Source organism: Ochotona curzoniae, unplaced genomic scaffold (genome assembly GCF_017591425.1).
Source record: "Ochotona curzoniae isolate NIBS_2020 unplaced genomic scaffold, NIBS_Ocur_1.0 scaffold_3890, whole genome shotgun sequence".
Taxonomy (NCBI): domain Eukaryota; kingdom Metazoa; phylum Chordata; class Mammalia; order Lagomorpha; family Ochotonidae; genus Ochotona; species Ochotona curzoniae.
The window spans coordinates 17,269,897-17,291,408 of record NW_024467115.1 but is presented as its reverse complement, the minus strand read 5'-3'; the positions used below and the strand labels follow the sequence as shown (position 1 = coordinate 17,291,408).

The following is a 21,512-nucleotide window of genomic DNA, read 5'->3' as shown; positions in this document are numbered from 1 at the left end:
ATAGCTGAGTAGTATTCCGTTGAGTAGATAAACCATGGTTTCCTCATCCAGTCTTCTGTTGGTGAGCATTTTGGTTGCTTCCATGTTTCTGCAATTGTTGATAGTGCTGCTGTGTACATATGGGTGCATGTTGCTTTCTCATGTAACAGGTCTGTTGGATATATTCCTAGAAGTGGGGTTGCTGGGTCATATGGTAGGTAGATTTTCAGATGCCCGAGTATTCTCCATACTGATTTCCATAGAGGCTGCACCAACTTGCAATTCCATCAACAGTGGAGTAGGATTCCTTTTCCCCTGCATCCTTGCCAGCAAATGTTGGTTTTCTGTATTTGGGCCATTCTTACTGGAGTTCAGTAGTATATCAGTGATGTTTTTATTTGAATTTCCCTTACTACTAGGGAGCTTAAGTGTTTTTTCATATGTCTGTTAGCCATTTGGATTTGTTCCTTTGTAAAGTGTCCATTTCCCGGAGGCAGTTATTTTTATTGTTGCTGTTTGTTTATTACAGTTTTATAGCTATAGGAATTAACTTCTGTTCTCCTTCCTCCTTAGTGCTCCCCTGCTATTCCCCAAATTATCAGTACTGTAGTGTTAGTAATAGCAGACTAACTTTGTTATTTGTTTCCCCAAATCATACTGTATAGATATAGTTATGTGTTTCAAAATGGAGCTCTTTTATTCATGTACATTTGAAATGCAGATAACAGTGTTTTTCTTTAGGAAATATATTTGAGCAGCCACACTCCCATCTGCTGGTTTATTCCTAAGAAACCTGCAATGACTTGGGTTGGAGTGGGCCAAAGCCAAGAATTTGAGATTTCCCCTGTGGGTGGCAAAGATTTAATGATTTGAGCCTGTGTCAGCGCCTGTCAGGGCTGTATTAGCTCTAGTCAGGAGCTAGTGGTTGAACATGAAAGTACTAATAATGTGGGATACTGGTATCCTAATCAGTAAACAGGCCCAATACCTGGCCCATATATCCTTTTTTTAAATGTCAAAACTCAAAAGACTTCCAGGATTTGATTAAGTTGTCAGTTAATGTTACTCTTAGTTCTAGAATACAGTTTCCCAAATGAGTGTTGTGATTTATTTTTTTTAACAGACCAAGGACATACTAAAGCCAGGGTATTGAAGCTGGTTGAGGCCCCAAAACAGTCGGCTAAGTAACCTGGTTGGGACATATATTTGTAAGCACTGTATTAAATATATTTTTGTTGTAATTTTTAACTGTGAACTAGGCAGTAGAGTGGTGAAAAGGGGCCTAATATGTCGTCATCATCTTTTATTTTTACATATATATATTTTTAAATGTGTTTTGACCAAAGAGTTCAAAGAAACATAAAAATCTGGGAGAAGTCCAGGGCAACACCTCCAAGTCCCTAAATAATGCCATCTCAGTGCTAGGTTGAGTATAATATTCATCAAGAAGTTTGTATTACAGAAGAGTTTTAGACAAAAAGAAAAAATTTATTTTTGCATGATTTTGACATATGCTATTTACAAAGATTCTGGTAGGGTAAAATATGGGAGAATATTGAAGTGATTTAATCAGATTTTTCAGTATTAGCTATTTCTAAGTTTTCAATAAACTTCATGTTGCTTTACATGCCACTTGTGTTAATTTCTCCAAGTTTACCAAGTTCTCAGGCCATTCTTTTGGATATGCCAAAGGACAACTGCACTGAACAATGGAAGTGGAACAGTGTATGTTTTTAGGAGGAGACTGACAGAATAATGGAGATACTTGAACAGCATTTTCACGATGCAGTTCAATTACTGTTAAATGTGCTCTAGTACTTCGTGTGTTTCATGTCTATTGTCTTTCACAGCTAAGTTGAAGTTAGAAGGGGAAGAAAAACTAAGTGTATGTTAGTCCATGTGACCCATAACATGGACGAGTCATGGTATCTTTAGAATGAGTTTTGCTAACACTTACGTTCCTCTTAGCCTGCCTCCCTCCTAATCTCCACTGCTTTCCTCAGAGAGCTTCACTAGCACTTGAACCCTCCAACTGACCCTGCTTGGAACTGAGTAACAGTAATAGGTAACCCTGTAGAGCTTACCCTCTGTCTTAGTGAAGCTTATCACTTATCCCGCAAACTTTAACCTTTGCCGTTGCTGTTTTTCGAGGGTGAAATTAATGTTTTAAAATTTTACAAACACTGAGTGTCTTCCCATTGGCTGAATCTTTTTTTAAAAAAGATTTATTTATTTATTTATTTATTGTAAAGTCAGATATACAGAGAGGAGGAGAGACAGGAAAATCTTCTGTCCGATGACTCATGCCCCAAGTGAGCACAACAGCCAATGCTATGCTGATGCCGATCCGAAGCCAGGAACCTCCTCCCGGTATCCTACACGGGTGCAGGGTCCCAAGGCCCTGGGCCGTCCTCGACCGCTTTCCCAGGCCACAAGCAGGGAGCTGGATGGGTAGTGGAGCTGCCAGGATTAGAACTGGCGTCCGTATGGGATCCCAGCGCGGTCAAGGCGAGAACTTTAGCTGCTAGGCCATGTCGCTGGACCCCATTGGCTGAATCTTAGTTATGATGAACCACAGGAATTCCCTTTAGCTATGTTTTAGCCTTTCGTTTTTGTTTATTCCTCCACTTGAAATCTTGCATCCAGCAGAAAAGTTGCACATCCTGTTTGTCCTCAGAGTTGAGTGCCTCATGGTCTTGAGGGGTAGCAAATCATTCATTTGTCAAAACAAAAATGTGAACAGGAGAAGGTGCAAATTACATTAAACATTGTTAATTGCACATGTCATTTTTGTATAAGATTTTTTTTTTTTTAAATTTAGAGGCAGATATTTCTGCTTTACTGGTTCACTTCCTAAATGCCTTATCACTAGAGCTAGGGCAGAAAGAAGTTTGGAGCTGGAAAAAAAGTCCAGTTCCCTAACATAGCTAGCAGGGACCTGTGTTCTCCAGCCATTACCACCTGTTTTACACGTTAACCCGAAGCTGGGATGGCAATGTGGGGGCTCTCCCCCAAATATTCCTCTAGTACCCCGTTGTCGGAGGGGGTGAGCCTGCTACCCGCCATCCAGCTTTCCAGCGCGCAAGAGACAGATGCACTGGGGTTCTGTCTAAGCAGTTCCGGTTTATTTGGAAAATTCAGTTTCTTATATAGAACAGGCAATAGCCTCAGGCCAGGAATTCCAGGAGGGGAGAACTAGTAGCCAATTACACGGAGCACAACTGCGGAAGCCACCGCCCATAGGCCAGGGGCAGGTGAGTGAAACAACGTGACCCCTCCCCTGGTTCACGCCCACGTCTCTGTCCTCACGCCCACGTCTCTGTCCTCAACCGCCATCGTGCTGGTCATGTGTAACCCAGTGACCTCGATTGTTACTCGCCATCTTGTTGACTTAGCCCCTGAGCCCCACAGCAATGGAGTTGGAACTTGAAACCAGGCAGTCTGATAGGGGATGTGGGCCTTCCAGATGCGTTTTAATTAGTAATCGCCAAATGCTTGTTGCTGCTATGTTTTAAGAAAAAGACGAATATAAAGTACAGAGACATAAGAACACAGGATACACAGTAGGGAGGTGAGAGGAGTTTACCAGTGAATTCAAAATTAGTGAAGGCTCCCTGTCAGGAAAGGCCTGGTGAACTTAAAGTATGAAAGGATTCAAAAAATATCCACGGACACGACCTAGATCTAGCTTGGAGAGGGGGAAATGGCAAGAAAAAATCTGAGAAAGTGACTCACAATAGTTCTGAATACTACTCAGAAATGGGGAACTGTCACAAGCTCTGACTGACTTGGCTCTGGCTGTTGTGGCCATTTGAGGAGTGAACCAGCCGATGGAGGTGCTCTCTTTAAAAACTGCCTTTCAAATATATCTTTCTGGAATTAGTTCATTCTGAAAGTTCAGAAGAGTTTATTGTGAAAGTGAATAATAGAAAAAGATTGTCAAATTTCTCCAGAGGTTGTTAAAACATAGTGTGAAAGACTGAGTTATAGTAAGCCACACTGTCCCTCACACCTCTTCTGTCTCTCCTCCTCTGTACATACCTTTCCAAGTGACCGCAATGGCCAATCCTGCATTAATCCGAAGCCAGGAGCCGGGAGCTTCTTCCGGGTCTCCCACGCCGGTGCAGACTCCCAAGGCTCTGGGCCATTCTCAATTGCTTTCCCGGGCCACAGGCAGGGAGATGGATGGGAAGTGGGGCCGCCGGGATTAGAACCGGTGCCCATATGGGATCCCAGCGGGTTTAAGGTGAGGATCTCAGTTGCCACACCACCGCGCCGCGCCGAAGCTTTTTAAAACTTCTTTAAAAAATATTTTTAGTCTAGCAGCTTTTAAAAGCAACGGTAAACGGGATGGCTCTGAAAGGCAAGAGAAAGGGAGCTGCTGTCTTCTGGTTCACCAAATTCCTGCAACAGCGAAGGCTGGGCCAGGTAAAAGCGGAAACTGGGAGCAGCGCTGGAACGTAAACCGTGGTGCTAATCTAGAGGCTATACACACACTAATTACTGTCTGAAGGGCAAGGTCAAATGCGTCTCCCCACTGCCTTTTTTGAATACTGCTTGGCGCTTGTAGTCACCCAGTACTGAATGTACAGTATTGAATGAATGAGGCAGGTCACACGGCAGTCAGTGCACTTTTGTTCTGCAGGTCAGTAGATGGCACGATTAAAGGACTGTGACACCAAGCACCTGCTGGGTGAAGCTTGAGACCAGGGTTAATGTCTCCTAGGAAGTCAGAACCTCGGGAATTTACGGCCCACATCCAGTAGTCTGGAGAGCTGGGAAGGAACGAAGGATGCCTAACTACCGCGCACCCTTCGAGGGCACTATCGGTAATTAAGACACTCGTCGAACGGGTTCTCCCATGGCTGAGAAGCTGGGAAATGCGGGTTCGTCAGGGTTCCTGACGTGGCTGAGGGGCGCCCTGCTCCCGCCCAGAGTTGTGTGGACGCCAGCGAACGTTCGCTCGCCGGCCGGGAGACCTGCGCCCCGCACAGCAGGGGCCGACGGCTGCTATTGGCTGCTTTGTGGAAAACCCGCCCTCCGAGGGAAAGACACCCAATAGCTTCTACTGCCAGCTGCTGTGTCTCACGTGATGTCCAATGACCAACCAGAAGCAGCGATCCTGTTGCCTTGTCCAATGAGACCGGGCATTGGTTACGGTCCGCGGAGTTTGAGTTTCGTCCGGAAAGGCGGAAGTACCGACCGAACTCTTCTGGGACCTGCCGTAGGCAGGAGGGTCGTGCCTCCCGCGCCTGGGCTCCATTGCGGGCCGAGGCAGGCGCTCGATCCCCCTCTGTGCGTCATACTTCTCGCGCAGGCGGATGCCGGGCGCCCCAGAGCGCTCCTGGCGCGGGTTCTGGGTCGCAGCTCCGTTAACGCCGGTCGGCCGCATCTCCCCCACTGGGAGATCTCCGCTCCGGGACAGGTGAGCGGGGCTGCCCTGCGGGACTGGGAGGACTCCCCAAACGGGGCTGCGTGCAGCTAACACTCACCAGCTGGGGGACCAAGGGTTTATGTTCCTTAGGTCTAGAAAGAAGGAGGAGCGGAGGAAGGTATTGCGATGCGCTTTGAAAAGAGAAAACAGTTGGGAGAACTTTTGAGTTGGGCCCTTATCTGAGTTTTTCAAGGTTCACCTGAGCTCAACTCAAAGCGAGCTTGGCTATCGTAAACGTGATGCTCTCCCGTTTGGTTGTGGATTAATATCTGTTAACGAGGCCCCCGTAGAGGCTCAAACGACCCGGGAAATATTAATGTCATTTAAAAAATCAGTTGCCCCCTTCTTTATAATCCTACATTTCTCTTGCCACCTCCTCCCCTTAACTTTTATCCATATATGGCAATGTACTGATGGATGCAATGAGAAAATTCTTCCTGTTTACTTAGTACAATTTATGTGGTAACTATTTGTCCAGATTAATATCCTCCAGAATTTTTCCTCAAGGCACCAAGATGCTGATAATGCTTCTTTGAGTTTGCTTGCAGTGTTTCTTTCATCGATGTCTCTCATAATGTGTATCTTAAGGGATATGCTGCAATATTTTGGTGTTCCCATAGACCAGGTAAGTGTCTTTCCAGAGTTTTGAATGACTCTGTTACCCTAGGCCTCATTTGAGGCAAAATTGGTACAATAGTAAGCTTGTCTTTGGTAATTTGAGTTAAAAAGAAAGTTATAGGTCAGATGTCAAAGAAAGTTACAAAGGAAGCGAAATATGGGCAAGGTAATGGGATGAGCATGCCATATTAGAGGGCTCTGCAGTTTGCCTGTGAGTAGCTAGGGCAAATCAGCTTGGAAATATAGTTTTTCCTAAAGAGTTCCATTTTGTGATTTTTTTCCCTTTAGCTAAGCATAACTGGGGTAGTTTATTCATCTGCAAGATGGAAGCACATCATACTGAATGAATGAACCATTTTTGGATGGCAGTGTGGATATCAGTGAACAAATTCACTGGAAAATCCATACAAAATTAGTGAAGTCAAAATGAAGTGGCTGGGCCAGGAATCTAGGAAAGAGGTGAAATTGCAAGAATGATGAAAATGCGACCAGTGGCAATGAGAGAGATTTTTCAGTTGGGAGTGATAAAGCAAAATATAAATTCACAGGTTAGTCACCCAAGAATTGGGAGATTTTAAAGTACACAGCCCTCATGCGGTGACGCTGCTAGGCCTGTGAGTCTTAGCAGAGGTGCACACACTAAATACAAACACTCTTGCATTTCCAAACCTGGGATCTACATATTCTTGGCTATGCTGTCCAGTGTGGCAGCTACTGGCCACATGCCACTTTTAAGTCCTTCAGACGTCTTGATTGAGATAAAATACACAATAGATGGAGTATTGCTTGCAGATTGAAATTATGTATATATATATCAAGTTAAATTAACTATGTTAAGAAAACTCACCAGTCTATGTTTTAAAATATGACAACTCCAACATTTCATTGACATATGTGGCCTGTGTTGTATTTCGTTTGGAGAGCATCTTAAGTCAAATGAGTGTACCAGTGGGCCAACTACTGCCCTGAAGGATTCGAAAGAAAATACAAGCCCAACTTTGTCCTCAAACTTCAGTCTAGTAGGCAAGAGGCAACTGCCAGAGAAATACAGTGACGTGGGTTTACATGGCTGCTTCTTTGCTACTGATCAGAACTGGTTTAGAACTGAGTAGAGCGTAAGAATGGAGAGGAGTGTGAATTGGCTAGGGAAAGACAAGTAAAAAGCAGCACAGCACTAGGGCTGTAGCTGGGTTAGGGCCTGCTAGACCTGTGGGGAAATACCTGCTGGGTAGGATGGTACTGGCGTATTTCTTTGTGAGAGCGAGGAAGATAACTTGACCTGAGAGAGCATGAGTTTCTGTGAATGAATTGTGGGAAATTCAGTAGACTAGATGGGGCCAAGAGCATTGGCCTTTAAAATGTGATTTCAGAACACATGTGGAATGTGTACAATAGACAGGTTTCGGAGACTGGGCTGAGTGAAGAAAAGTTGATGCAAACCTTTCTTTTTGGCAATCTGTGTGTCGTGTTTTTAATCAGATACATTTTCCCTGAACTTTTTGAAGTCCCCTTGTATCCATGGATTTAAAAAAAGTTTTGTATCAAATAATCCTATCTTTTCATTCCATTTTCCTTGCAGTCTTTGAAATATTCTTGTGTGTTTTTTAAAAATTATAACAACATATTTCACTTTCTTAAAAAGCTTTACTTGAAAGGCAGAGTAGCAGAGGGAGAAGAAGAGATAGAAAGAAATCTTCCATGTGCAGGTCCACTCTCCAAATGGCCACAATAAATAGGACCAGGCCTGGCTGAAGTCAGGAGCCAGGAACTCCATCCGGGTCTCCCATCCAGGTCTCCCACATGGATGGCAGGGGCATAGCTCCTTGGGCCATCCTCTACTGTTTTCCCAGGCACATTAGCAGGGAGCTGGATTGGAAGTGGAACAGCCAGGGCTCGACTGACACTAATGTTGGATGCTGATGTGACAATGAGAGGCCTCATGCGCTGTGCCACAATGCTGGTCCCCCGTTTCACAGCTGGGACCTTTTTAAGAACTGACTTCCAAAAGATATATTCTGTTGAATGTAAATAACACATTTGTCTAGGATTCTATTTATCCCTCTTATTTATTTATTTAAAGAAAATTGCTTGGTAATTTGAAATGATCCTATTTTTTTTATTAGTGGTTGTGATGCAGGAATGAGAGGACAGATCCCATTTTTTATTTAGGCTAAAACATGGTATTTTTGTTTGGGAGGAGGGGAGGAGATTTTCCTGGCAAATACAGACTATTTAGCTATCAGAAATAGAACAAAACAATCTATTCTTTCTTGCGATATCTTTCTGGAATGTGTATATGTTCACTCCTATCCCTTTTTAATTTTTTTTTGTGAAAGGCAGATTTGCAGAGAGGAAAGACAGAGAAAGACCTTCAATCTGCTGGTTCACTCCTAACGTGGCTGCAATGGCTGGAGCTGAGCCAATCCGAAGCCAGGAGCTAGGAGCTTCTTCTGGGTCTCTCATGCAGGTGCAGGGTCCTAAGGCTTTGGGCTGTCCTCAGCTGTTTTCCCAGGATACCGGCAGGGAGCTGGAAGGGAAGTGGAGTAGCCAGGATATGAATCAGTGTCCATATGGGAGCCTGACATATGCAAGGCGAAGACTTTAGCCACTAGGCTACCTTGCTTGGGCCCTATTTTTTTAAACAGGATTTATTTGTTTATTTGAAAGACAAAGTTACAGAGAGAGATGTAGAGGCAGAGACGAGAGAGGTCTGCCATCTGCTGGTTCACTCCCAATGGGGGCTGGGACAGGCCAAATCCAGAAGCTGGGAGCTTCTTTTGGGTGAGTGGCAGAAGCCCAAGACCCAGCCCATCCTCTGCTACTTTTCCAAGGCCGTTAGCGGAAAGCTAGGGTTGAAGCAGAGCAGCCAGGACTAGAACTGTTGTCCTTACGGGCTGCCAGCAACACAGAGGATTAGCTTGCTCTGCCGCTGTGCTGGTACTCGTGTTTGCTTTTTAAAAACCAGTGTTGGGCCCGGCACGGTGGCGCAAGTGGTTAAGTCCTCGCCTTGCATGCCCGGGATCCCATATGGGTGCCGGTTCTAATCCCGGCAGCCCCGCTTCCTTTCCAGCTCCCTGCCTGTGGCCAGGAAAGCAGTTGAGGACAGACCAGCATAGCATCGGCTGTTGCGCTAACTTGGGGAGTGAATCATCGGATGGAAGATCTTCCTCTCTATCTCTCCTCTCTGTATATCAGCCTTTCCAATAAAAAAATAATAAAAAAAAATAAATCTTAAAAAAAAAAAAAAAACCAGTGTTATTGCATTTAGTTTTCAATGTGCTGAATTGCTTTTTTTTTCTCCCTTAAATGTGTAAACATGCATAATCATTGCATTTTAAATCATCCTTTATGTTTAAATAGGCTTTGGTGATTTGGAAAAATAAAGATTATGGATCGGCTCGGAGTATTGTTCGTATTATTGGCAAAATGCTTCCTCTAGAGCCTTGTCGGCGACCTAATTTTGAGGTAAGTCAGCAACTGTGCATTGTTATAGAATGTTTCTGCACAGTCCCAGGGATGTAGGGTAGACCTGTGCAGGAGGAACTGTCCCCTGCAAGTCGGAATCCCTTACCTCTGGAAATAAGTCCCTTTCCATGCGTCTTTCTCGTTTTAGTTTCTTTAACTTATTGCATGTGGAGGTGGGCAGGTGTGAGTATCAGCTCAGGAGGTTATTTGGTTTTTGGGGATAGAGTTGACTAACCAGGGGAGATAATATTGCTGTGTGCTCAGACTGCTGGATGAACATTTCCCGCGGTGTGGTGTCCTGGCTGGCTGCAGGTGCATGCTGTCCCACTTCACATCCTTTCCCCTGGTTGGCCCTGTTAACTCATTCAATGCTGTGAGTGCATGCCTTCTCTGAAATCCTTGCAGAGCTGTAACATTTTTTTTTTCTTTGTAACTTCAGCTGATCCCGCTCTTGAACTCTGTAGACCCTGATAGCTACGGACCTAGGGTTCCCTCTTTTGCTGATATCTTGTGTGTGGCAAATGATGAAGAAGCCGGTTGTCTGAGATTTCGGTAATTTTATGTTTGTTTGGGAAGTGGGGTTCACCTAGAAGCCTAATGCTTGCATGTGCTGAAGTTGCTGAGTCCTGATTGAGCCTTCCTGTTCTATTCACCTCTGTGTGCGTCTGTGTGTGCCACTGGTCATCTTGGTAATAAGGATGACTGATTGTTCTGACTATTTCAAGCCACGATTACTCTTGGCCTAGGAGGAAGGAATAGTGAAGGGATATTACGTCCATTCTGTTTTCCCTACCAACTACAAGATTTATATCTTTAGTCAGATCTCACACAGTACTCAACGTGCACCTGGCTCTTTGGAGCTGTGGGTCCACAGCTGTGGATTCAACCAACCACAGCTTGAAAATATTCTGGAAAATATCGATTCCAGAAAGTTCTAAAAAGCAAAAGTTGGATTTTCTGTGTTCCAGATGTTATGTTGCATCCATGCATGTCAAGCAGTGTGTCAGCATTGTATTGGCTGTTGTAAGTAATCTAAGGTGATTTGAAGTATATAGGAAGGTGCACGTGAAAGATTCCGAATCTGGCTGGAAAGTCAACGTTAAGAGTGTATTTAGCTGCTCAAATTGAGGATTTGATTCAGATAGTCAGTTGCCTGTGTTAACTATTCCACAAGTTTGAGTTTGGCTACAAGTTAACATTTTGTTCAGGGTGGGTATATGCATCCAATCAAGTTCCAATAAGACAGTTATGTATAGTTATCAGTCACGTGGAAAATGGAAGAAGCGCTCCTGATCATTGTTAACAGACCTGACGGTTGACAAAGGCTGTGCATGACTTCCATGCTCTTCACGGGATGATCTCTGTGGTTTATTAATCACTCTTTTCACTGTGACCTTCAGAGGGAAAGCACACTCCTTTTTTTTTCTTTTTTTCTGCAATAGGATTGATTTATTGGTTAAGGTACAGTAGCTTGGTTGGGATTGGTGTTTGGGAGGTACTGTTGCTTCTGAAGCAGCTTCGGGGCGTCTTCAGAGCCCGTCTTAGGCCTCCATCTCTGCAATCACCACTCCAGTAGTCCGCATCGGCAGTGGCTTTGGTGAGGGGCTTGAACGTCTGGATTCAGTATCTATAGAAGGTTCTGGGGCCGAGTTTCCACACTTCAGCCACTGTTTCAAATTTTCAGCTAATTTTTGCCTTGGAGCGTGCTGACGTATATAACAATTGATTCAGTACAGGCATTCAGTTCAGTGAGTGCCGGTTATTCAAAGGTTCTGGCTGCTTCCCATGTGTGCAACTAGTTCACCAAATGTTTAAGTAGAGAGAAGACTATAAACTTACCCCAATCCTGAATAGAAGTCCTTTCAGCACCTTCCATTGAATTTTAAATTCTGTACGGTGTGAGGATATTTATTTTTGTTTTACAGCTGAACGCAAGGCCCCCTCGTTCCCTTGCTGGCCCTCTCGTAGAGGCTATGTTCTGGTCCGAGGCTTGAGAGCATAAGCTATGCTGGGTGTGTCTTGGTTCTCAGTGAATCTAGGGAGAAGCACAGGGGAAGAAAGCCGCTCTGGTTTGGTTTGCAGTTGCTTTCCATAAAAGAATTTTTCCTCCTCTGATTGAAAGTTTCCTTCCCACTCTCCCTCCTTCTCTCTCCAATTTTTCCCTTCCTTCCTTCCAACCCACAGAAATGGTATGTGGAAAAATGAAAAAGAGGAAAAAAGTGAGTTTACCCATCTTGGGCAACTAGTTTGGGATCCATTGTCACCTGCTCCAAGACAGAACAAACCAGTGAAAAGTGATCCGCCTGCAGATAAAACTGCAATAAAAAAGTTGGCTGCCCTTGAAGAGGAGCTCGCCTTCCTTCGCTCCCAGATCGCTGCCATCGTGGGAATGCAGGCGCTGAAAGACATGGCAGGTGCTGGTGAGTCGCTCGCAGGACCTCTTGTTTTTTAGGGGATACTCATCTAGTTTTCATGTCAGTACACTTCTGAGTAAAAACTGTCAATGATATTATCATAGAGTGTATCATAAAAGTTGGTATGTGCAATTATATATTTTTTCAAAGATTCATTTATTTATTTAAAAAGCAGAGTTACTGAAAAAAAAATAAGCTCCCATGCACAAATGGCCATAACCCCTGGGGCTGGGCCAGACCAAAGCCAGGAGCCAGGACCTTCATCCAGGTCAGCCACATGGGTGCAGAGGCCCAAGTACCTGGATCATCTCCCACTGCTTTCCCCATGTTAGCAGGTAGCTGGCTTGGAAATCAAGTAGCAGGCACCCTTCTTGGATGCCATCACAGATGACAGGTTAACCTACAATGCTACAGCGCTGATACCAGATAGATATGGTTGTAACATCTGATATTTGTGGCTTTTGGTTAAAGAAGAGTTAGCTATACTGTAGGGATTATTTTTGTTTAAAAAGTTTCTTCTAAGTAAGCTTTCTCAGCTCTTCAGAAAACTGTTGAAAATGAAGTTGGGTTTAAAGCCTCTCATAGTTGTAGTTTTAGTTATGGCTGACACCCTTCCACTAAGTTCAGGTGAACAATGTTTTGCAGATGATCTTTTTCTAAAATTTTAGAAATACAACTTGGCTTTAAATACACACACATGCATATGTATAAAAAGTTCATACATTGGAATGTACTTTGAAAGGTCATGGAGAATGGAATTAAAAGATGTTTTTGTTTTAAAAAATTAAGAAAAAATCTATGTGTGGTGTGTGTGTGCGTATGAAATTTAAAGCAACATAGATGCTTTGCTTTTCACAATAATTTGGATGTAAGGAGCCAAGCATGATGTGAATATGATTGCTAAAAATGATCTGTATGCACATATTAATGTAATATTCATAAAATATTTTTATGACAATTTACATAAAGGCAAATTATGTAATATATAATTTTGAGTGAATACAAATCAATGTTCGTGATGTACACTTTTTAAAAGCAAGCATGTTTACTTACAGTCCTTGTGGAGTAAATCTGTTGTGAGACATGAAGTATTTTTTTTTCCCTAAAACTTTAGGATCTTGTTTAGGAAATAATCTGGCTGTTTGTGCAGTGACATTTTAGAATAGATTATCAGTTTGAATGTTGATTATGTTTGCATTCTCTTTTTTTTAATATGGAGGATACACGTAAGATTGTTCATGAATTACTGAAAAGCATTTCTTTTCTTTTCAAAATACCTATTTTCTCCCTCCCCCTTTAAGGCCTACACCAAGAATTATTAATTTGTTTAAAAATGAATTTATGATTTTACTGGACTCAGAGAATTCACTGAGCAGTTAGAATTTACTTAAACATGCTGTTTTTTTTTTTTTTTTTTTTAAGGTCCTTTTGACTTGAGTGATGGCCCCAGTGACTTGGGACAGTCACCATCGCTGGGGGCTGCTGGAGTGAATGTGGACCCAAATCCGTTTCCTGCTTTGAGGGTTCCCTCCCCGCCCCCGCCGCCACCACTACCCGTGCAGTGTTCTTCTCCCCGGCCCTCACGGACTCCTCCCGTCCAACCAGCAGCTGATGCCGTCTGTGACTCAGACAGTGCAACTGAAATCCAAACGCAGCAGCCAGGCGCTCGTCAGACCAGCTGCCCTCACCGTTCAGAAAGCCAGGGATGTGCAGATGTTCCCAACATGCGAGATGTCCTCAAGGATCTGAACAAGGTGAAGCTCCGCGCTGTTGAACGGTACGTTGGGGTCATCTGAGCTGCGACGTCAGCTGCCATTTTAAACAAAGTTTTGTTTATGAACATTATGAAAGAAACAGCTTTCTCTTTCCTAAGGACTTTTTTTTTTTAAGATTTATTTTTATCGCAAAGTCAGATATATTAGAGAGGAGGAGAGACAGAGAGGAAGATCCTCATCTGATGATTCACTCCCTAAGTGACTGCAATGGCTGGTTCTGTGCTGATTTGAAGCCAGGAGCCAGGAATCTCCCTAGGTCTCCCATGTGGGTGCAGGGTCCCAAAGTTTTGGGCCGTCCTTGACTACTTTCCCAGGCCAGATGCAGGGAGCTGGGTGGGAAGTGGAGCTGCCGGGATTAGAACCGGTGCCCATATGGGATCCCAGCATGTTCAAGGCGAGGACTTTAGCTGCTAGTCCATCTCACTGGGCCCCCTAGACACTTTCAATTCTTTTTGCTCCTTCCTTCTAGTGTCTTATCTCTTTGTTTTTGAAATAAACTTTGGCTGTTTCTCAATATTTTATGTTAACCCTACCGTAGAAGTTTAGGGATACACAGTGGTTCTCCTTATTGGTGGTTCTGCTTTTTGTGGTTGCAGTTATTGTCAGCCAGTTGTGGTCTGATAATAATGAAATTGAGCATTGTAGAAATAAGCACTTGATACATTTCAAACTGCAAGCCTTTCTGAATAGCAAAAGGAAATAGTGGACATCTAGTGGCAATTGAAAGCATGACTGAATGGAGAAACAGCCTAATGTTTTTCTTTTCATGGGGCTAGCATTGTGTCACAGTGGATTAAGCTGCTGCTTGTGTTGTCACCATCCTACTTGAGTGCCAGTTCAAGTCTCAGCTGCTGTACTTTCCAGCCAGCCTCTGCCAATGCACCTGGAAATGTAGTAGAGGACAGCTCAAGTATATGGGATCTGGCCATCCCTGTGAGGGAACTACATGGTGTTCTCGACTGCTGGCTTCAGCCTGGCTCAGCCCTGGTGGATGCAGTCATTTGGCGATGAATCAACAGATGGACAATCTATCTCTCTGTAACACTGCCTTTCAAATAAAAATATAAATCTTAAAAAACATTGGGTCCAGGGCCCGGCGCAGTGGCGCAAGTGGTTAAAGGTCCTCGCCTTGCACGCCCGGGATCCCATATGGGTGCCGGTTCTAATCCCTGCAGCCCCGCTTCCCTTCCAGCTCCCTGCCTGTGGCCTGGGAAAGCAGTCGAGGACGGCCCAAAGCTTTGGGACCCTGCACCCGCGTGGGAGACCTGGAAGAGGCTCCTGGCTTCGGATCGGCATAGTATCGGCCCGTTGCGCTCACTTGGGGAGTGAATCATCGGACGGAAGATCTTCCTCTCTGTCTCTCCTCTCTGTATATCCGCCTTTCCAATAAAAAAAAAAAAAAATAATAAAAAATAAAAAAAAACATTGGGCCCAGTGTGATGGCCTAATGGCTAAGTCCTTGCTTTGCATCCACCAGGATCCCATATAGGCCTTGGTTTGTGTCCCGGCTGTTCCACTTCCATCCTACTCCCTGCATCTGGTCTAGGAAAACAGTAGAGGATGGCCCCAAACCTTAGAACCCTGTACCTGCATGGGAGACCCAGAAGAAGCTCCTGGCTTTTGGTTTCGGATGAGCTTAACTCCGGCCGTTGCGGCCACTTTGGCAATGAGCCAGCAGACGGAAAATCTGTTTTTCTGTCTCTCCTTCTCTGTAAATCTGGCTTTCCAATAAAAAAAAAAATTAAATCTTTTTTTTTTAAGTTCTCTTTGTAAAAAAATATATGTATATACATATAAATCCTTTCACATTTCTTCAGAATTTTCTACCCAGAAAACTAGGGGATAAAATTTAGTGAAGATTTTTGGCGCTGTGACATGCGAGAGCTCTGTGGTTTCCTGGATCTTGAGCCCTTACGCCGTGTAGATTTCATGACAACCTTTTGAGAAGGAATCAGATTGACCAATTAGATCATAAGATATTCTTGTATTGCCCTTGTATTTGTCAATAAGCAGCTAAAAGTGCAACAGAATTTTCATCTGTTTTAAAATCAGGTCGCCGGGCGGTAGACCCATTCACAAGAGGAAACGCCCAGCTCCACCGTGGGATCCAGTAGCCTTAATCTCACATGCACTCAAGAAAAAGTTTGCATTCCAAGAAGAGGATTCCTTTGAGAAAGAAAACCAGTCTTGGGCGTCTTCTCCATTTTCTAGTCCAGAAACTTCACGGGTGAGGTAAAGCATGTAACATCTATTCTGAAATTCTTCTCAGTTTGACTGCTCACCATTGGAACTACGCATTCAAGCAGTTTTACGCAGGATGGTTTAGACAGTTGTGTTGCTGTTACTGTTAATTTTACATCTTCATTTTTGCTTTTAGGCTGTTAGTAAGACTTTGGAATAAAATTTACTTGATTTGAAAAATATTCAGGGAAAGGCTGGTGTTGTAGCTCAGCAGGTTGAGCTGCTGCTTGGCATGCCCTCACGTTTCCTGTCGGAATGGTGGTTCAAGTCCACATCATTCTGCCTCTCACCCTTTCTGCTAGTTGGCCCGGGAAGGCAATGGAAGATATGCCCAAGTACTTGGGTCCCTGTCATCCGTTTGAGAGTCTGCATGGAATTCCTGGCTCCTACCTTTGGCCAGGTCCAGCCCCTGGGCATTTGGAATGTAAACCGGCAGGTGGAAGATCTTTCTGTTTCTCCTCTCGTGTCCAGTGTGATGGCTCAGTGGCTAAACCCTCACCTTGCTTAAAAGAACATACTTTATGTTTCCAGCAGTTGTTCCTTAAGATTGCTTCTTTTTTTGAAGTCTTATTTAAGAAGATTTAGAAATAATTCTATTTTTGGGTGCTTTGCACAACTTAGAATTTAGCTTAGATAAATACAAATAAGCCCCAGGAGGAGGGGATGGGCATGGGGTGCAGCAGTTGGGGTACCCACATTCTGTATTGGGGTACCTGGGTTCAAGTTGTGATTTTGTTTCCCATTCCAGCTTCCTGGGAGACAATGATGGTCACGTGATTGGGTCCCTGCCATTCACATGAGCCCGTGCTAATGCCCTTAAATTGACATCTGACGGGGTAGAGTCAAAAGTTCGATTGCAGGCCTTCAGATAATGGGCTGTTTGGCAATCAGGAGTTACCTGGGAGATTCGTGTAGGTGACTCTGACTCTGCTAGGGACAGTGGGTCAGTGAGGTCCGGCGGTTAGCCTGGTTGCCAGGTACTGTGTGTTCAGTGTCTCTTAGCAGTTTCTTCTGAACCAGCTAGGAGCACATTAGTGGAAGAATCATCTCTATCGTACAGCATCAGATTCCGGCCTGGACAAGCAGGGTCTTGACAGTGTAGTCAAGGGGAGGCTTCGTCTGTCACTGAGCATCTGCTTCCTTCTGAACATGGGTCTGACAAGTTGCCAGTCCTCTGTTTTGCCAAATCACTGTTTGTTTTGTTAAGATTCATTTATTTGAAAGAGTACCCAGGGAGAGAGAGAGAGACAGAGAGCTCTGTCATTTGCTGGTTCACTCCTCAAATGGCAGCAACAGCAAGAACTAGGCCAATGTGAAGCCCTGAGCCAGGGACTTCTGGGTCTCCCCAATGGATGCAGGAGCCCAAGAATTTTTTTTTTTTTAATTTCATTTCATTGTATGACATAGTTTCGTAGGCTCTGGGATTCTCCCAACCCCTTCCATGCCCTTTCCCCATGGTGGATTCCTCCACCTTGTTGTAGTAGTACAGTGCATATCCAGTCATGATTCCTTCATTGCAAGCATGTACCATACATAGAGTCCAGCATCTTATTGTCCAGATAAATTCAACAGTTTTTTGGGGAGACCATCTCTGGTCTGAAAGTAGAGCTAGCAGAATATCATCCCCTCCAATGAAAAGCCACAACATAACATCAACAACAATTTACAACATTATGGAGTTAATTGACATGGTATTGAATAATAACCAATGTGTTAAAAAATGCAAGTTCTTAACCACATCCTGTGACTACTTCATTGACATTTCAATTTTAGTTTATACACAACCGGCTGCTATACAGCTTAAAATGGCTATAGGGTACTATTCAGCCATCTCGTGTCTATTTTCATTTTTATGTTTAGCAGTTTATAGTATTGAAGCATGTTTTTTACTGAACTTGATGAATTTTAGGATGGTCTAATCAGGCTTATAACTCTAACAAGGCATATGTCAACAGTTGAGGCGCAGAACAGTTTTAGGAGGGGTGTACAGAGAAATCTTCAATACCCCAGTGAGGAGTAACTAATCTTTGTGTCCTACCTAGTAAGGTATATGTGAGTCCAAGCTGACAGTTTCCTGTCTGATTCTAAGCTTTCCTTGTTGGTCTCTGCCGCCATCCTGTGGCGACACTAAAATGACAAGGAACTCTGGAGGGCCTGGAAAAACAGGAACCACCACCGCAACTGGCACACACACTGAACGAAACACACAAACACACACACAAATGAACAAGTGAGCGGAAAGGGAGAGATGAACGAAAAGGCAGGCGAATGAAAAAGGTTTATTGCTGAGAGTGAGCTGCTTATATACAGTTCTCCACCAATCACCTCTCCCCGTGGGTCCACTGGGCACTAGCTGATAGGCCGGTAGCAATGGCATAATCGCAGTGGGGACATTAGCACATTGTGGAACAGCTAAAACTCAAGATTCGGTGCCCACATGGGATGCTGGACTTGCAGGTAGTGGCTTTCCCTGCTATGTCACTGGGCCAGCCCCAAACAACTTCTGTTGTTGATGGGATTCAGCCCAAAGGGTCGTCTTGACAGCTTGACATCAGTACCTTGGCATTCTTATTCATAGAGAAATAAATTCTGTATTAAACATTTCTTTCTTTCAGTTTGGACGTCACATTTTGCAGTCAGAAGGACAGTAAAGGAAGAGCGAATGCACAGGAAATCTGTTGACCAAGGTGTGAGCAGAAACTGTTGCTCTACGCTTCGAAGGAAAGATCGTGAGAATATGCCAGGCGTGTCTTTCATCACATTTCCAAAGAGCTGCTGAGGGAAGTTAATTAAAGGCTGTACACTGGGATGTCCTCTTGCTGAGGCCTGAACAGTCTTGGCTTGCAGGAAGGAACACTTGTCTCCTGCTTCGGAAGAGCCATAGTGAGCTAGCTATCATTGATAGTTAGGTGCGTGAATTCTTTTGTGTGTGTGTGTATGTTAGTATTGCTCAAGGCTGAATTCTATATTCATAATTTTCCTGTGCAATTATGACCCAAACTTTAAGAACCTTTGGATCTTTTAGAAATTGGTAAGGATCTCATTTGCTTGGCTTCCAGCAACTTGGAGATTTTCGGAAAAGATAAAATTGCAATTCTTTTTTATTAAGATATTCCTTCTTTCAATCCTATAGGTTAAGTTTCCTAAAACTTTTCCTAGAGATGATAAGTTATTTTTAGAAACAGATTTTGACTGTTAAATACTGAAAGTAGAAGTCTTAAAGAATTTACATGTTTAAAGAATCTTGAGAAGTGTGGCCTATACCGAGTGTATAAAAAATGTGCCCTTGTCTTATTGATATGTCCTGTTCCTATGTTGATAGAGTATAAAATAAATGCACTTTCTGAACTTGATTGTGTTTGGAGCAATTCAAATTCTCATTTTCTCATACTTCCTCAGTCTGAAGAATTTATTTTGTGGTAATGGGTACTATAGGTAGGGCTTCTTGGTAGATGGGAACAATTAAGTACATGTAGATAGATGTCTTGTCCTTTGCCTGCAAACTCAGATGCCTTCAGGCTGTGCACAGCTGGGGGTTTGGGTAACTCTTACTGGACTCAGCGCCCATGTGTTTTGCAAGGCTCTCCACTTTGAGAAAAGCCCTGCTTGCCCAGGGTTTTCTTGGGGCTACCTGGCCCCACCTTTCTCATTGGCCCCCTTGTGGTTAGGGAGTGGCCATGCAGCCATCATCTTAGAATCTCAGTGTGGCTGAGCAGGTGAGTCATCGCCAGCAAGACCCATTTTCTTATAACAGAAATATAAGAAAGATACACCCTGGGGCCCAGTATGATGGCCTAGTGGCTAAATCCTTGCCTTGCAGTCACTGAGATCCCATATGGGCGCTGGTTTGTGTCCCAGCTGTTGTGTTTCTCATTCAGCTTCCTGCTTGTGGCCTGGGAAAGCAGCAGAGGATGGCTCACAGCCTTGGGACCCTGCACCCGCGTGGGAGACCTGGAACAAGCTTCTGGCTACTGGCTTTGGATTAGCTCGGCTCTGGCCATTTGCGGCCACTAGGGGAGTGAACCATTAGACCAAAGATCTTTCCGTGTCTCTCCTCTGTATAACTGTCTATCCAGTTAAGAAAAAAAATGTCCCAGTGATCAGAAATCTATGGAAGATCCAGGTTTGAAAATGCTTGAGCCTGCTAGTGTCTTGGAGTTTTTATTTAAAATGTTTCCACATACATTGTGGGATCCACGTATAAGCACAGAATTCATATAAATTCATGTATAATTTATTCATATAAGCTGAAGGCAATCTTTTTTTTTTTTTAAAGATTTATTTTTATTATTTTTTTAATTGGAAAGTCAGATATACAGAGAGGAGGAGAGACAGAGAGGAAGATCTTCCATCCGATGATTCACTCCCCAAGTGAGTGCAACGGGCCGATACTATGCCGATCTGAAGCCAGGAACCTCTTCCGGGTCTCCCACACGGGTGCAGGGTCCCAAAGCTTTGGTCCGTCCTCGACTGCTTTCCCAGGCCACAGGCAGGGAGCTGGAAGGGAAGCGGGGCTGCCGGGATAGAACCGGCACCTATATGGGATCCCGGGCGTGCAAGGTGAGGACCTTTAACCACTTGCGCCACTGCGCCGGGCCCTGAAGGCAGTCTTAATATTTTTATGAAGGAAGTTCCATGGCATGGACTTTTCCACTGGCATTTGGGAAGTTTAGGAGTTGGAATGCTTTAGGTTGCGGGCGTTTGTGATTTGAAATGCCTGACCGGTCTCACCTCTGCTCAGGGAAGTGTTTGGCTTGAGAAACTTCAGGTGGAGTTTCTAGAAAACTTCAGTGTTTCACATCAGCAAAATTTCCTGCTTTCCCCAAGCAATGTCTCCGTACCAGGCATACCTGAGGACCGTGGACTCCTTTCTGTTTAGAAGCGTGGCCCGTGGTGTCCTGGAAGAGGTGACCATATTCCCTTCCGTGGTTGCTTGAGTGGCCTAAGCCTAGAGTCTCAGGAAGGGCTGTTTACTACAGAGACTCTGAGTGGCGGCGGTGCCGTTCAGCCCCTTATCATGAAGCTGTGTGTAAGTGACCTTACACCTGAACTCTACTCAGGAAATCCACATTTGATTCCTTTTTTTGTATACGAATACTGTGAATGCTGAAATGGTTTCTCTTGCACATTATAGAAAAGCTAGCTTAGGGACCAGCGTTGTAGTTCAGCAGTCAGCCGCCACACGCAGCAATAGTACCCCATATGAATGCCACGTTTGAGTTCCAACTGCTGCACTTTCGATCTAGCTCTCTGCTCCTGTGTTGGGAAAGCAGCGGATGATGGCCCAAGTGCTCAGGTCCTTGCACCCTAGAGGAAACCTTGCTGGGGTCCCTGCCTCCTCATTTTAGCCTGGCCCAGCCTTGACCATTGTAGCCATTAGGGGAATGAACAAACAGATGCAAGCTCTCTCTTTTTATCCCTCTAATTTTTTTTTAAAGATTTATTTATTTTTATTACAAAGTCAGATATATAGGAAGGAGGAGAGACAGAGAGGAAGATCTTCTATCTGATGATTCACTCCCCAAGTGACTGCAACTGCCGGTGCTGTGCCGATCCAGAGCCAGGAGCCCAAGAACCTCCTCCAGG

At 44.2% G+C, this 21,512-nt stretch overlaps 1 protein-coding gene across 2 annotated transcripts; it reads left to right on the top strand.

The window, feature by feature from the left end:
- Positions 1 to 5,167: 5,167 nt before the first annotated feature.
- On the top strand, positions 5,168 to 18,780 carry MTFR2 (mitochondrial fission regulator 2). Of its 2 annotated transcripts, XM_040965494.1 has the most exons (8): positions 5,168 to 5,404; positions 5,962 to 6,038; positions 9,392 to 9,496; positions 9,936 to 10,048; positions 11,681 to 11,916; positions 13,333 to 13,687; positions 15,738 to 15,912; positions 18,542 to 18,780. In XM_040965494.1, exons 2-8 carry the CDS (start codon positions 5,976 to 5,978, stop codon positions 18,575 to 18,577), a joined length of 1,083 nt encoding a protein of 360 aa, XP_040821428.1. In that variant the 5' UTR covers positions 5,168 to 5,404; positions 5,962 to 5,975; the 3' UTR covers positions 18,578 to 18,780. The 2 variants fall into 2 exon arrangements, with proteins under 2 accessions (XP_040821428.1, XP_040821427.1); XM_040965493.1 differs by lacking the exon at positions 5,168 to 5,404 and having other exon boundaries at positions 5,784 to 6,038; positions 15,738 to 15,917.
- Positions 18,781 to 21,512: the final 2,732 nt, after the last annotated feature.

Coding starts and splice junctions, on each gene's coding strand:
- MTFR2 (XM_040965493.1), top strand. CDS start 5,976: ATGTCTCTCATAATGTGTATCTTAAGGGATATGCTGCAATATTTTGGT. Junction 6,039..9,391: donor TTGGTGTTCCCATAGACCAG/GTAAGTGTCTTT, acceptor ATGTTTAAATAG/GCTTTGGTGATTTGGAAAAA. Junction 15,918..18,541: donor CCAGAAACTTCACGGGTGAG/GTAAAGCATGTA, acceptor TCTTTCTTTCAG/TTTGGACGTCACATTTTGCA.